This window comes from Notolepis coatsorum, assembly GCF_963971535.1.
Source record: "Notolepis coatsorum genome assembly, chromosome: 3".
In the NCBI taxonomy this organism is placed as follows: domain Eukaryota; kingdom Metazoa; phylum Chordata; class Actinopteri; order Aulopiformes; family Paralepididae; genus Notolepis; species Notolepis coatsorum.
In genome coordinates, this window is record NC_140167.1 from 34999449 (window position 1) to 35015536 (window position 16088).

Consider the following 16088-nt stretch of genomic DNA (forward strand, 5'->3'; position numbering starts at 1 on the left):
TGTGGAAGCAGCTTGAAGTGCATCCAACCAACTAACACATCCAACTGTGTATTATTGGAATGATTGATTGAAAATTTTATTACCAGATGCAGAATGGGTACAATACAGTACGGCTCAATACACACAAGACTAGAGCGAGCGCTGACAGTCGAAAGGAAAAAAAAATTGAAAAAAAAATTGAAAATTAATCAATCAATCAATCCGCGATTTTTCTTTTGTTACAGAATGATTCAAGACCCATCAATTACATCATCCAACATTGTTTAAACGACTAAGACATTCGCTGTGACAGAATCGCTTGATATTTAGTCGTTTAGTCGCTATCAACATATCCATTTGTAAAGATTATTGTCCACCTTCTTGTGATCCTGCGGAGTGATGTGATGTGGTTCGGTTGTGGGCGGGTCCTGGGCCAGCAGCGTGGAATTGTTGCCAATAAACACGTGTAAAATGACTGTTTCAGCCAATCAGAATCGAGAAATTTGCATGCCGTTGTATAAACGGGTATATACCACTCTGTATAAGAATTCACAAAATGCTATTGTTATGGCGTACACCAGTCCAGTTCATGCAAAAAGGCTTTGTGTTGTAGCAGTGCTGTCTAATCTGTACCTTGAATAACCTGAAAATCAACACGGATCCTTATCCATCTTCTTGTTATGCATTCTCTATGGAGCTGGAGCATGGTGTTACAGATAAGGAGATTATGAGGTGGGACAAACCCCTCGCTCTATTCTGGCTCTGACAGAACTGTGTGTAATGTGTGTACTGTAAATACTGGCATTCCCCTTTAGGTATAAGCACCGTTTTAACATAGTGCACACAGCACATTTTTCGGACTCTCAGAAGATCAGTGGTGCTGCACGGTTTACCTGGAATTTTCTATTAACCAGGAAGTCCCATTGACATACGAGATCTCTCTTGCAAGCGTGGCCTGGCCAAGATAACAGCAACAACAAATATACAGTACATCACACAAAACATAGAGTATACATTGCAACAAAAGTGGATGGCTGGAAACGCTACAGAACTAAGCATCAGTGACCAAAATCACAGAAAGCAACGACACACAGTTCCTGCAAGGAGCTGTGGAATAAATATTTAAATTCAGCCAAGCGAGACCAGGGCATCCAGGTGGATGAGCTCCTGCAATTAATTCCATGCAAGTTTAGTTTACTTAGTTTATCTGATCAGGGACAGTGCATATCAATCAACAGTTATACATTTATAAATTAATACAAATTAAAAAAAAAATTAAATATGCCAACATTAGCAGGGTTGATAGTTTTCAGTTGTAGTCCCTGGGCTAGATGTTTAAGCCAGAGGTGCAAAGTGAACAATGGCTGTCTTTCCTACTGTAGTTCAGTGACTACTCTGGGGATGTATATAACCATCTAGTGGAGCTGGTCTGGTAGCTACTAGGGGCAAAGGAAAGTACTGTAAGCTACAGAGGTAATGCTTTAGGGTGTGGCCAAGTGGTGGACACTAATGTTTCTGCTGTGTATGGTTGAGTCAGTGGTTGTGTCACAGAGACTGGTGTATCAGTGAGCTCTCTTGCCTTGGACCCTGTAACCACCCCACATAGTCTCCCTTTCTTCTCATGAATGAGCAGAATGGGAATATCTGTCCCTAGCAAAATAGGTATATGGAAGTTCAAGTTCAAGTTTCTTTATTAGTTGTCATACAGAAATACAGGATACTTTTGTATGAAATGCTTCTTTCTGTTTTGCTCCTGAGAGTGTGCTAGGTAAAAAATAGATAATTATAATAAGTATAAAATAGAAAGTCAAGTACTTAAACAAGTGTAAACGAGACAAAAATTTTCAATATACATATGTACAATATACAATGCAGAGTAGTTGCAATACAATATAAATGGGATGAGGTAAATGGGATGAGGTAGCTTGTGGTGCCACCTTGTGGTGGTAAGGTAAGGTGCAAGGCTTGGCTATGTGCAGTGAGGTATGAGTTGCCAATAAATATAAAGTGTGTTAGTGTCTAAAGTGTGTAAAGTGGGTGCTACAGTGAGTTGTCCATTTAAAGTGGGTGTGTACTGTACGTGTGGGTGTGTGTGCTGTGAGTGTGTTTGATTGTTTGTTACATAGTATTAATTGTCATTGAGCATCCTGATGGCCTGGGGATAGAAGCTCTTTCTGAGTCTCACTGTGCTTGCCATGAGACTCCAGTATCGCTTGCCTGACCGCAGCAGTTCAAGTCAAGTCAAGAGATTTATTTGTCACGGCATACAAGTATACAATGAAATGCGGGTGGTCTTGCCCGCAACGATGTGCAAATAACATATAATAGAATCAACATTGTGCAATAAACAAGTAACATTGTGCAATAAACAAGTAACATGTTAGGGCATATCGGTATATGTACATAAGTTATTTACAGAGCATGGAGGACATACTGGGTCCTTTGGTAGTGTCTTTCTGTACATGATAATTTATACAATCTCCGGTTATACTATACTATTTTTAAAGTGACCCTTCTTGGTGGCCATAAGTGTGGGCGTGTGCAGCATGAGTGTGTGCCTGCTCATGTTAAAGTGGCTGCTAGTGTGGGAGCGTGTACAGTGAGTGTGTTGTGCGTGTGCTCATGTGTGCTTGTGTGTGGAGAGTTCAGTGTTCAGGGCTCTGATGGCCTGGGGGAAGAAGCTGAGCCGAAGTCTCTCTGTCCTAGCAGCTGGTGTTCGCAGGCGTCTGCCTGACCTGAGCAGCATGAACAGGCTGTTGTTGGGGTGGTGTGGGTCTTTCATTATTCTGCAGGCTCTGGATTTGCACCTCTTGTTGTATAGAACCTGCAGGGGTGGTAGTGCAATACCCGTGGTACGCTCGGCTCACCCTGTCCACGGTAGCCCCGTTAATCCTCAGTGGTGTGTGTGTTTCCTGCTGTCCTCTCCTATAATCCACGATCAGCTCGTTGGTTTTACCAATGTCAGGAGCAGGCTGTTGTCCTGGCACCAGCGTTCCAGTACCTCAACCTCCTCCCGGTAGGCCTTCTCGTTGTTGTCCGAGATCAGCCCCACCACCACTGTGTCGTCCGCAAACTTCACTATGGAGTTGGAGCTGAACTTGGCCACACAGTCGTGTGTATAGTGAGTACAGCAGGGGGCTCAGAACACAGCCCTGGGGGGACCCGATGCTCAGGGTGATGGTGTTGGAGGTCTGACCCCCCACCCTGACCGCCTGGGGCCTTTCACTCAGAAAGTCCAGTACCCAGGCGCTCAGGGCGGAGCTCAGACCTAGCTCGATCAGCTTGTCCACCAGTCTGGTGGGGACTATGGTGTTGAACGCTGAGCTGTAGTCAATGAACAACAGTCTCACATAGCCCCCCTTCTGACGGTCCAGGTGAGAGAGGGTGCTGTGCAGTACTTGGGAGACCGCATCGTCAGTGGACCTGTTTGGCCTGTATGCAAATTGCATAGGGTCCATATCACTGGGGAGGGAGGCACAAATGTGATCCTTGACCAGCCTCTCGAAACATTTCATGGCCACAGAGGTGAGTGCCACCGGTCTGTAGTCAAAGAGGCAGTTGTGTGGGTGGCTAGAGTCTTTTATTATTCTCTTAGCCTTATTCTTGCAACGCTTGTTGTAAATGTCTTGGAGAGTGGGAAGCCCACCTCCAATTGTGTGTTCGGCTGAACAGGCCACTCTTTGTAGTCTGCTACGGTCTTGTGCGGTGCTATTCCCAAACCAGGAGGTGATATTGCCAGTCAGGATGCTCTCTATTGTGCATGAGTAGAAGTTCTTATGGATCTTCTGACTCACATTGAACTTCCTTAGGCGCCTAAGGAAGTAGAGGCTTTGTCGTGCTTTCTTGACTACACTGTCAATGTGTGTGGTCCATGTCAAGTCCTCGGATATGTGACCCCAAGGTACTTAATTAAAACTGTTCACTCTCTCGACCGGTGCCCCGTCGATGCTGAGGGGGCTGTAGTCCCTATCCCCGACCTCCTAAAGTCCACAATCATCTCTTTTGTTTTGCTGACGTTTAGGGAGAGGCTGTTCTCCTGACACCATCCCGCCAGAACCTCTACCTCTTCCAGGTAGGCCCTCTCATCGTTTGCAGAGATCAGGCCCACCACTACTGTGTCGTCAGCAAATTTGATGATTGTGTTGTTGTTCCGCTGTGCCACACAGTCATGTGTGTACAGCGAGTAGAGGAGGGGACTCAGAACACAGCCCTGGGGGGCCCCTATGTTGAGGGTGATTGATGAGGAGGTGCAGTTGCCTGCTCTCACCACCTGAGGTCTGCCCGTCAGGAAGTCCAAGACCCACTGGCAGAGGTCATAGTTCAAGCCCAGGTCCCTGAGCTTGGCTATGAGTTTGGAGGGGACTATGGTATTGAATGGTGAGCTGTAGTCGATGAATAGCATTCTCACATAGTTCCCCTGCCTCTTGTCCAGGTGTGATGCTGCTGTGTGCAGCACATCGGCTATGGCGTCCTCCGTGGACCTGTTGGGGCGATATGCAAATTGCAGGGGGTTGGTCGGCACAGAATTTTAGGACGCGGCCGGGGATACCGTCCGGTCCTGCTGCCTTCTTGATATTCACTTTCTTAAAGGTCCTCCTCACCTCATGTTCTGTTATCCTGAACACTGAGTCTCCATCGGCAGTGGCCCCCCCTCCATTGCAGTGGTTTGTAGGCTGGTGTTGTTATTCACAGCCTCAAACCTCGCATTGAAGGTATTGAGATAATTTGCCAATGAGATGTCACTGTTCAGCTTGAGGGAGGTGCCTTTGTAATCTGTCATCGTTCTGAGGCTCTGCCACATACCTCTAGAGTCAGCCTGTTCAAACTGAAGTTCAACCGTCCTTATCCCTGTAGTGCCATTTTGCCTCTATTACTGTCCTCCTTATGTTGTATCTCGCCGCCTTGTGTTCATTCATGTTGCCTGTCACAAGCCCGGCATTGTATGCTGAGGTGCGCGCTTTCAGAGCCTCACGGACTGATTTGTCTACCCAGGGCTTTTGGTTTGGGTAAACTTTAATTGTGGTAGAGGGGATTGTTTCTTCTACCAAAGTACAAACAAAGTCTAGCACTGTTTCAGTGTAGTCATTAATATTGTCTGTGTTATCACGGAACACGTCCCATAGCGGCACGGTGGTGTAGTGGTTAACACTGTCGCCTCACAGCAAGAAGGTCCAGGGTTTGATTCCCGCTTGGGGACCAGGTTTCCATGATGCCAGTTACCCAGGTGGGGTATCTCCCAGGCCTTTCTGTGTGGAGTTTGCATGTTCTCCCCGTGCTCGCAAGGGTTTCCCCCCCGATAAGATAAACCCAATGGAAAAACATGCACAACAATAGATCGCTAACGCTGTGGCGTCCTTGACGAAGACGGACAGGAGCACTTGGATTGGTCCCCTGGCGCGGCTCACGTTGACGCCTGTCTGCTCCCGGCTGCCCTTGGGGGGGAAGGACGACGGGATGGGTTAATCGCAGATCCGAATTGCATGCATGCATCGCATGTGTGCCGATTGATGACCTCTGAGCAGGTCCTAAATTATTATATTATTATAGATATGCTCCAACCTTCATCAGATAGGCTTGGTTGTTGACCTCAACATATACCTCAGCAATGGGGACCTCTGCCCATGGACACATGCAATTGGAACTTTCTCATCCTCACTCCACATCTCCCTGGGGACATACTTGGCCTGAACAAGAGACTGTGTGTGACCTGTGTCTAATAAGGCTGAGAGTGACCTGCCATTCAATATGACAGACACCACTGGTCAGGGGAGGCACGTAGGTCTAGGCACATACTGTAGCACAGGCTGGCTATGTTGGGCTTTTTAACTGGTCAAACTGGACTGGACTGCCTCACCTATTCATATACAACATCTGACCAATTCCTGGCATATTCCCTTACAAATGGCTTTGCTTGAAACTGCTTTTGATCAACATTAAAAACTATATCTTTGTAGGAATGCTTCTCATTGTTTATTTTTTTTAAAGCCTTTCAGTGCACAAGGTATGGCCAGCCTTGACACCTTATATATAAAGATGTACATGTGTGATTTCCTCCTTGAATACTGAGAGGTCCATCCCATCATTTCATATAGCTTACTGTGGTTAGCGCAGAGAAGCATGGTAGACACTGTCTAGCTTTTTTTCTTGCAGGCAGCATGCATTATGTCACCATAATCAATCACAGACACGTGGCTTAAACCAACTTCTTGCTTTCTTTCTTTCTTTCTTTCTTTCTTTCTTTCTTTCTTTCTTTCTTTCTTGTAAAGAAACCACAACCCAAGATACTTGTAGTATGAGACCTTTTCTATGGCTACCTCCTTTAAGGTAGAAACAATACTGTATGATCATCATCTGCTGGCTGTGACCGGGCCCTTGTGAACGTCATGAATTTAGTCTTCTTTGCATTTAGGGCAGATTTAAGATCAAGAAGAGAGGCTTGTAGACATTTAAAAGCAGCCTGGAGGTCTTTGATCACCTGTGTAGGGGAGAGATCACTAGAGTATAGGACAGAATCAGCATAAAAATGCAGCTACAGTATGCTGTATGGATTATTTTTCCTAGATTATTTCTTAAAAAAAGAAGAAAAAAAAAGCTGGTGCTAAAATGGACCATTGGGGAACAGCTTTCTTCATTTCTTGACTTGAAGCCTGACTGTTACGGTTTGTAAGCGACCCCAATAGCACAACACAAGACAGGTATGAGTTAGCCAAAAACAGGGCGTAATTTATTAAACAACTAAAAATGCAGCACTGTCCCTTTAAGGGCGAATACACTAGAGTCCAGGGCCCTCATTTATCAAATTTTCTTAGAAAGTATTCTACTTCCGTTTGTAAGCACAGAATTTAGAATGTGTGCACGCACAAAAAAAACTGGATTTATCACACGTGCGTACACAGGTCTAAGCTGGAGCTTGTGCACTGTTTTAAGTATTTGCATACCAGAACCGCCCCGATTAACCATATACGGTAATGGAACACCCCCATGAAATGTGGAAAAGTAGACTAACCCGAGCGAACTCTGAGAGACTTCACTGAGAGCGAGATTGATCACAGAGGTCCAACCAACAAATTGAACGTATACAGCATTTCCCGTTGTGAACAATCTTATTTGGAAACATGACACACAGTACAGAATAATAGTATTTAGCGTTTTATTTTAAACAATATTTAATCGTATGATTATAGATATTTTTAGAGAATAAATAAATCCAATGAAGTTGCCAAGTTCACAGACAACTCCGCTGAGGAGGGAGCGTGCAGACTGCAGACTATCTTCGGTGCGCCGGGAGCCAAGGATGTTGACTGACCCAGTCCTGCTACAGAACCAGCACATTGACAGAAATAAATGACGAGCTGACCCGACATTAAGCACTGTAATGACTGAAATTAAATCAATTTCAGCACGCCAACTCTGCGCTCTACAATGCCTATGTGCGCTTGTCATGAGCCCGTGGTTCTGGTCAGTCATTATGGCTTCAGTGGATAACCCTGATCTGCATTTAAGTGATGTTTTAGATACCCCAGTAATAACATTACAATTGAATTAAATACAATTAGGCCTGAATGAGACTCCGGCCACCGGCACATTATCAGCCAAAATGCGCATCGCAGATTATCTGTACATTGACCGAGTGGAATCCCGTTCACATTACTGGATTTGTTTATTGATGGAGCAAACTCTGAGAGATTGTTCACAGAGGCGCTGCCGAACCAAGATATAATATGATGTGTATAATATAATGTGTGTAGAGGCATATGATACAATCTATTTTGTTGTTGGTATTAGGTAGCCTATATGAATTACATATAATAGCAGCCAGCCTACATTATGCAACAGTAACTTGCGCATATATAATAACACACAGCCCTGCGAAGCCTGCATACAGTAAACTAACTTGATCATTAATCTAGCTGTTGTATCTTTACGCTTATGAAAACATTAAATAATATGTATAGGCTATAGGCCGTCGCTTTAGCCTATATTCTCAAATTGCATTTAATGGCTATCCGAGTCCTCGATATCCTCGCGGACGGACCAGTATACCTTTATATCATATCATATTCATATTCATATCATAGTTTACTCTATCAGCATACCAGCATGTAATACGTTCTTTGTTAGAACTCAACTCGTTATTATTTTGCGCATAGATTGCAGAAATACGGGAACGTTTTGATTTAGGCTTTGACATTGTAAAACTAAATAAGTGAAATTCTGTAAGCAGAATACAAGTCATGATATCACCCACACGATATATGCTCTGTGTCCAGAGCATGTATGCTTTTCATTCATTTAAGACACATTTATTGCAAGGGTTTTGTATACACATAAACTCAACAAATAACCTCAGTCTGTTCTCGTTGCAATGCGTTTTTTTATTCTTTCTTATAGGAAGGGGGAAGAACACTATATCGTGGGTGTTCATATGACTTGTATTCTGCTTACAGCTTCGGGGTTCCACTTATTACGTTTAACAATGGCAAAGCCTTTTAAATATAATCAAAACGTTCCCGTATTTTTGCAATATATGCGCAAAATAATAACGAGTTGAGTTACACGGAGCGCAGTCGGTGCTTATTTCCACGTTGTAAAAATATTCTACCACCGGCGCCAGCTACGCATGGTCCGACCTGTGCTTAAATATACGCACAAAGTCAAGCACAAGTTCAAATTGATAAATCCCACACTTTGCTTAGAAATGATCGTACGCACGGGTTACGCACATATCTGTGCGTACGCCACATTGATAAATGAGGGCCCAGGAATCATGTGAAATGTTCTGAGTCTAGTCTGTACAAGACTCACCAGGGCAACTGCCAACGGGCAACTCAACAAACTAGGGTCCATGGAAAGAGAGAGAGAGCGCAGAAATCCTCCCCGGGGAAAATGGGGAGCGACAACGACGTCTCACACCAAACACGAGGAGCCACGGAGAGAGCGAGAACGCACACGCACAGGAATCCTCTCCGGGGAAAATGGGGAGCGACATGACGTGACCAGAGATGCGGCAGTACGAGGCACCATACGGCAGTAGATGACACGACATCTCACACCGGAGACACGGCAGTAGATGGTAGAATAAAGATGTAGATGGCAGCATACAAGACGACCTGGCAACGAGTGGAAGGCAGTCGGCAATACTTCTTCTCTCCCGACGAGCTGATTGCCAAGCACTCTCAGGTGCGTGAAGCTGACTGTTCGGCACGCCCCCCCCCCCCCCCCCCCCCCCCCCCCCCCCCCGTTGGGAAAATAGGATGTTATTTTCCAGTAGGAAGTGCTTTAGTTGAGTATTCACACAGGACTAGGACAGGGAACTTGGAAATTGGACGATCGTTATCAACTTCTGAGGGATCCCCACTTTTTAGTAATGGAGTGACGTCCATACTTGGTGGTCCTGGTCACAAATTGGAATTAAAGACAGAAAATGCTTTTCCCCTCACCTCTGTATTTGATGAAAAAGTTGGACATTCTGAGATCACATCTTTTCCTGTGTATTTGTGTTTTCTTAACAAAAAGTCTTGCAGATACAATGGTATGAATATCAGTAGTAGGAGTAGTAGTCATCGTAGTATGCAGTTTGTAAAAATGCACTTCAAACCCTTTACCTGCCTAGTACCTCCATGAGAGAAGAACCACAGTATGTAGGAACTTCGGTTCCTTCCTGCCACTCAAGCCAACTGGGAAACCAGGCAAAGCTTCCAATTACAGATCCTCAAATCACAAGCTAAGAGATACAATAAAGTATTCCATCCCATTCTCCCATTGATTAAAGCGCTGGCGTGGTAGGCCTAATATCCGGTCATATCCGGCCGGCGCTGAATGAGTTAACGTCGGGTAACCGTTTTTGGCGTTATTGGACTTTGGGAAGGTTGAACTTTTTTACTACCAATGCAAACCGAAGCAAGTGATGTACTCGGATGCTGCAAGGCGGAACTACAGTAGACTCACTGTGTCTATTATTTTTAGGTCTGTGGTATAAATGTGTATATTTTACCGTAAATACACAACATATTTCAGTTTTCTTACATGGAAAACTGCCAATGCTGCCAGAAACTCTAGACGTGAAACTCAGCAGTTGGTGAGAAAGTTCCTGGGATCCCATGATGTCAGCGATGGTTGTAGCTCTTGTAGTGTCACAGAGACAGACAGCCGTGCTGGGGTGGGGGGGCTTGGGGGTGAAGTCTGGCCACAAAGGCAGGAAGTGAGATACGAGTGTAAAGTAGACCACAGGAAACTAGCACCACCACAGGCAAAACACATACCTCCCCGAAATGGATATGTGGATATACTGTATGGATGTATTATACTATGGTACACACCACCCCAGGAAATGCATATACCGTCAGAGATGGGTTATGATAATAATATAACTAAATGTATTATAGAATGGTACACACACACCACCCCAGGAAATGCCGTCAGAGATGGGTTATGATAATAATATAACAACATGTATTATAGTAGGCCTATGGTACATACCACTCCAGTATGTTGGATGTAATAAAGATACCCTTTTTTCACTGATGATTCGAGGTCTAAACCTTTGGTGTCGGCCAATATTGAATCCATCACTTCTGCTGAGGAATATACTTAGACCATTATGGTGGGTAAATTGTGCCAAAAAATTATTGAGATATCACATTGTCTTCATTAGAGAGATCTAACATCCTCCCATGGGTGCAAACAGGCAGACAATCATGTCACTTTGTATTAATTGTTAAATGTGTATCTTGGTATATTGGATTTTAGTATTTGGGGGAACGTCTCTGATACTGGTGTCCTCCTGTGGTCCAATGGTGATCAGTTTTGTGATTTTGCATTAATAACACCTTAGGACAAATTTATACGAGATAATTTGTGTGTGTGTGTGTGTGTGTGTGTGTGTGTGTGTGTGTGTGTGTGTGTGTGTGTGTGTGTGTGTGTGTGTGTGTGTGTGTGTGTGTGTGTGTGTGTGTGTGTGTGTGTGTGTGTGTGTGTGTGTGTGTGTGTGTGTGTGTGTGTGTGTGTGTGTGTGTGTGTGTGTGTGTGTGTGTGTGTGTGTGTGTGTGTGTGTGTGTGTGTGTGTGTGTGTGTGTGTGTGTGTGTGTGTGTGTGTGTGTGTGTGTGTGTGTGTGTGTGTGTGTGTGTGTGTGTGTGTGTGTGTGTGTGTGTGTGTGTGTGTGTGTGTGTGTGTGTGTGTGTGTGTGTGTGTGTGTGTGTGTGTGTGTGTGTGTGTGTGTGTGTGTGTGTGTGTGTGTGTGTGTGTGTGTGTGTGTGTGTGTGTGTGTGTGTGTGTGTGTGTGTGTGTTGTTTCTTCCAGACTCAGATGGCTGTGTATGTGGGAGCAGCCACCTGTTGAACATCACCTTGACGATGCATCGTCTACTCATGTCCTCCACGGACCTCCTGGATAAACTGACTGCATTATATCCTTTCCTGCACTGCCCTGAAGCAGACCACTCTTCACACAGCCAGAAGATCTGGCCAAAGAACGCATGGGGATCGGATTCTTACCGGCTGTGCTGTGTGCCGCTTTCGGATTCGGTTGCCAGTAGCGACGGCCAATCAAACACACACTTGGCTTGCGAGACGTGTGGTAGTTTGTGTTTAGCCCTGCTGTCAATCACTAAAGCCCTGTCAGATGTCTGTTTTTATAAAAAAAAATAGCTCCACTTGTCTTTGTGTTGAATTCAGTGTACGCCCACTGTATCCAAAGCATCTTACAATCTCTTTCTGTCACCAGCTTATATAATGGTTCATGCAGGAGTTCTGCCTACTGAGTTTCCCTACTTGTCATCTAGAATTGAAAAAGGAAATGTTTTGTAGTTCCTTGTCTATTCGATTCACGCCCTGCAATCAAGGCTCCCCATTCAGGAAGGCGCAGTGACGTCATGAACCCCCTCCGAGGGCCTACTGGCTTACCGAGGAGCCTCGTGGTTTCAGGTGTTAATTACCTCTTCCCAGTAAAAGGCCTCTTCAACTATATATAAACACAGGCCCTTTGCCGCTCAGAGAGGCCTTGCTCACGAAAACCCACGTCAGACGCACCTCTTTCCCTATTTTTAACCCCCTCACTCTGAGCCGACGACCCAGAAGGATACAACAAATATGGTCGTTGCGCGGGTTAGGATCAAGGGACAGACACGGGGGCCATTAGCAGCCGTCGTCCCCGTCTGGCGCAGGGATTGCGTGGGAAGTTCTTCTGCTCCCGTGACGCAATTAGCTTTTTCATGCGCATCACTTCAAGTTGATTTGTGCCAATTGAGAGCCATAGCATTGGGCTATTTTTAAAAGCTGTTTTTGTAATATTTATATATATAGTTTTTCGGAGTCTAGTTAGAGCCACAGTCTGTGCCTAGTGTAGGACACTTGGACATTCATTACCATCGGCAACCTTGGTAATGAATTAGTTACACACGCCCGAAAATAACATCAACGTAGCAGAGAAGAGCAGGGCGATGTGGAATAAATTAATATCACAATGATCATAATTGTTGTTCTCAATATCAACATGCATCGCGATATGCTCATATATGCAAATCATGTGTTAAATCATATCAAACCAAGAAATATTCCCTCAGAAATGTCAGACCTTGAAACTTGAATTTGATGTGCTTGCAATCATTAGTTTAGACAACAGCATTGTGTACCACGATATCCCAATATCCCAATTTCATCACGATATGAGCCCATTTCAAAAGTCAATAAGCAATTATTGCACAGCTTAGTGCTGTTTGTGCTTTAAAGGCCTGCGTATGTTCTATAGAAGACGACGCATGGACTCCTCTGCACAAACTGACTGTTAACTCACTGTGTCAGAATGATTAATTCAGTGATGCTCATCACAGTTCTCCCCTTTACAGTCGCCACCTCCCACATGACCAAATGTCACTTCTGCCTTTTGGTTAAGTTTATTATTATTATTTAAAAAAATAAATTATTAGGTGTTTGCACCAGATATTACGGTCTAATCTACTATGCTCATCATTTACACAAAAATATTAAACGATTGTCCTGAGCGATGTTTGATTAATATATCAACAGTTGATTTATTGATGAATTACTGCCAAAAGACTAAACGATTCCCACTCATTTCTGCCACAAATTCCCAATGGAAAAGAAAAACATTTAAATCAAATCAAATAAAATGTATTTGTAAGGCCCGACAACACACGTTAATGTCCCCATGGGCCGGACACGTCTTCTTTAAACAAGTCAAGAAGGAACATCACAATAAATCAAGAACAAAACAAAAACACTGAAGTCCAATTTTTTTTTAATAAATGAATGCAACACTCCCCACGCGAAGGTAAGGAAAAACTCACAAAAACCTAGCAATAGGAAAGAAATGCACCACAGGCAATGTGGAGGAGAGAAACCTTAGAAGGGCCGTTCAAGGGGGGGATCTCCCTTCTTAGATTTCGGTGATAGTAGTGTTGCAATAAAACAGGCGAAACAGTTGGTAAGCATGCACACATATGTGTGGTGAAACACAGATAAGTGCATGCAATAGCAACTGAACATTTTGAAAAATAGAGCTGATGGTGGATCTATTTGAGGCATGGGGGTGGCCGTGGTGCAGAGAGGGTTGCATCCTCCCGGTCATCATCACGGGACGTCCTGTTAACCGAACAGACAACGAGAGGCCACTTATCTTATGACTGTATCATCATCAATTATTCACCTCCATTCTCTCCTTAACTGAAGTCCTCACATTTAAAACAGCACTGGACCAGGAGCAGCCTTCAGAGTGCCAGAGGGTCTGCTACCTCATCAGGTGAGTGGTGTGTGTGTATGAGTTGTCAGACTCACGGAAAGCATTGCGTTTAATGGCTTCTCGGCTGAAGGTACCGGCAAGACTAGCTGAAACCCCACCACCATCACCTGACTTCCCCCCCCACCCTCCCCCTGTATCTGCATCTCTCCATAAACTAAGTCTCAGGTATTCTTTTTCAGACAACTGTGTGTGTGTGTGTGTGTGTGTGTGTGTGTGTGTGTGTGTGTGTGTGTGTGTGTGTGTGTGTGTGTGTGTGTGTGTGTGTGTGTGTGTGTGTGTGTGTGTGTGTGTGTGTGTGTCCTAGTCGCTGCATTCACACTGCAAGCCTTAGTGCTCAATTCAGGGATTTATTGCTCAGATTTGTTTGACTGTTCACATTATTATCGTTTTTAGTTTTTTTATGTGGCCAATATCAGATTCCAGTGTGAACTGGTCACGGTCCTTAACTGACCCATGTGCACGAAAGAACAATAACAAAGACACTGCTGCACGGTGTCGTATGAAAGTCAACATGGAGGCCACTGAAGTCAGCGATTGCGGTTTTATTTATAAGTTGATGTGCAGCGGAAGCCAGCAAACTCGTGAGCAGATGATAACGATAATGATGAGGAGAACTGTTTTTATTTGAATTAAATCATTTTGTGGATTAATGGCTGCTACTTCTGTACAGAGGTGTGTGTGGGTGTGGAGTCGGAGCCAGGAGGATCGTGACATGAAAGGCTTCACAGAAACAGATTTCACAGCCGTCTTCCACCTCCTGATCAGTTTCTTGCCATATGCGAATTAAAAGCGATTGCATAGGGCCCCCGAAGCCACCAGGGGGCCCCCTAAACTGCCATAATTTTTTTTTATATAATAATAATTTCTTACCAAAGTAAGAAAATCAGCTTTTATTGAAGTCACAGGGGCTTCAATAAAGTGAAAGAGGACTCGCGCAGATATTGACGCGACCCAAGGCAGAGGCGCGCGTCAATAAGGACAACAGGACACCAAAGGAGGACTCGCAAGAGGACTGTCTGACACCACCAGCATTGTTGAGAGAGACAATCACCGATCATCGATCAACCACCAGCACAGTGAATGATCACAGCCCGAGGACATCGCTGCCTGTGATCAGCAGGACAGATCGATCAACGAAAGCATCCTCCCTCCCGGCTCGAGGACAACAAACCGATCAACGAAAGCATCCTCCCTCCCGGCTCGAGGACAACAAACCGATCAACGAAAGCATCTTCCCTCCCGGCTCGAGGACATCAAAGGGAACGTGCGTGAGTAGAATGTATGAATGGAATAGACACTACCACGTACGTGGCGCGCGCAAACGGCGCTGTGGAATATAAGCCAAATTATAAAACTGTCTTAAGAACTGGTGGATAAATATAGACAAGATGTCGGATATTGAAACAGAGAATATGGATTTGACACAAGCGGATATTGAGCTGAAACAACTAATGGCATCACGTAAAGCCAGGCTTGCAGCATGCACCCGCAAGAAAAATGCTAAGAGCAGAGAGAAGACTGTAAGATCAAAGAGGAAAGAGGATGGAATATCTAAGACCACAGAGAAGGTACCTCTTCAAGAACCAAGGAAGGATGGCTGTGTCTGGTACATACCCCATCACAGGGTGTATCACAAAAGAAAGAAAGAAAGTGGAAAGAACATGAGTGGTGTTTGATTCACATCGTCATTCCAATGCACCACCATGGCAAACCCTGGAGTGAAGTGGATTGTGGATCAACTTGAAGATTTTTTATTTTGTGACGTGGAATGTTCTCAGTTGTATTGTGGTGATTCACGTGACGGGTGAATCTGCCACGGCACAGCTGATAACATAAATAGCCAAAGAGAACTTCGCCCCTGGTGACTTGGTGGTCATAGTGGACGACACAGCGCCCAGGAATTCCTGGCCGCTTGGACGGATCCTGGAAACCTTTCCGGATAACAAGGACCTACTACTGGAGTCAAAGGAGGATTGCCAGCTGTAATGAACACTCGCCCGACCATATTTTGTAATTGTGTAGGCACAATTAGGGGCCGGTGTAAGGGCCGAATGAGTGTTTTTTGTTATTGATTATTAGTATTATTATTATCATTATTATCATTATTATTATCAATAGAAGGTTACAATTTATGGGAATGTAATGATTGAGGGGAATGTTATGATTCTGTGCAGCCTGTTGGGTGGACTCTGCTGCGCCGTGAGTGGATCACCTGCACCTGTCGGGTGATCGGCGACGGCGCGGCAGAGATCATTAAATAGGTGATAGGAATCAGCTGTTGGGCGGTAGTCGATGGGGAAAGCATATGATTTTCTTACCGCTTCAGCGCTTCAGGACGCTTTCGGAAACTGTT

At 44.6% G+C, this 16088-nt stretch overlaps 1 protein-coding gene across 3 annotated transcripts in view; it reads left to right on the plus strand.

Annotated features, from left to right (window-relative positions):
- Positions 1-16088, plus strand: part of LOC311225522 (RAS guanyl-releasing protein 1-like) — a 50250-nt gene that overhangs the window by 6583 nt on the left and 27579 nt on the right. For all 3 annotated transcript variants that reach the window (XM_084310840.1, XM_084310839.1, XM_084310841.1), the window contains 2 exons: positions 11279-11384; positions 13673-13735. In XM_084310840.1, the coding sequence (XP_084166966.1) occupies positions 11279-11384; positions 13673-13735 (169 nt within the window). The remainder of the gene's footprint in view (positions 1-11278; positions 11385-13672; positions 13736-16088) is intronic.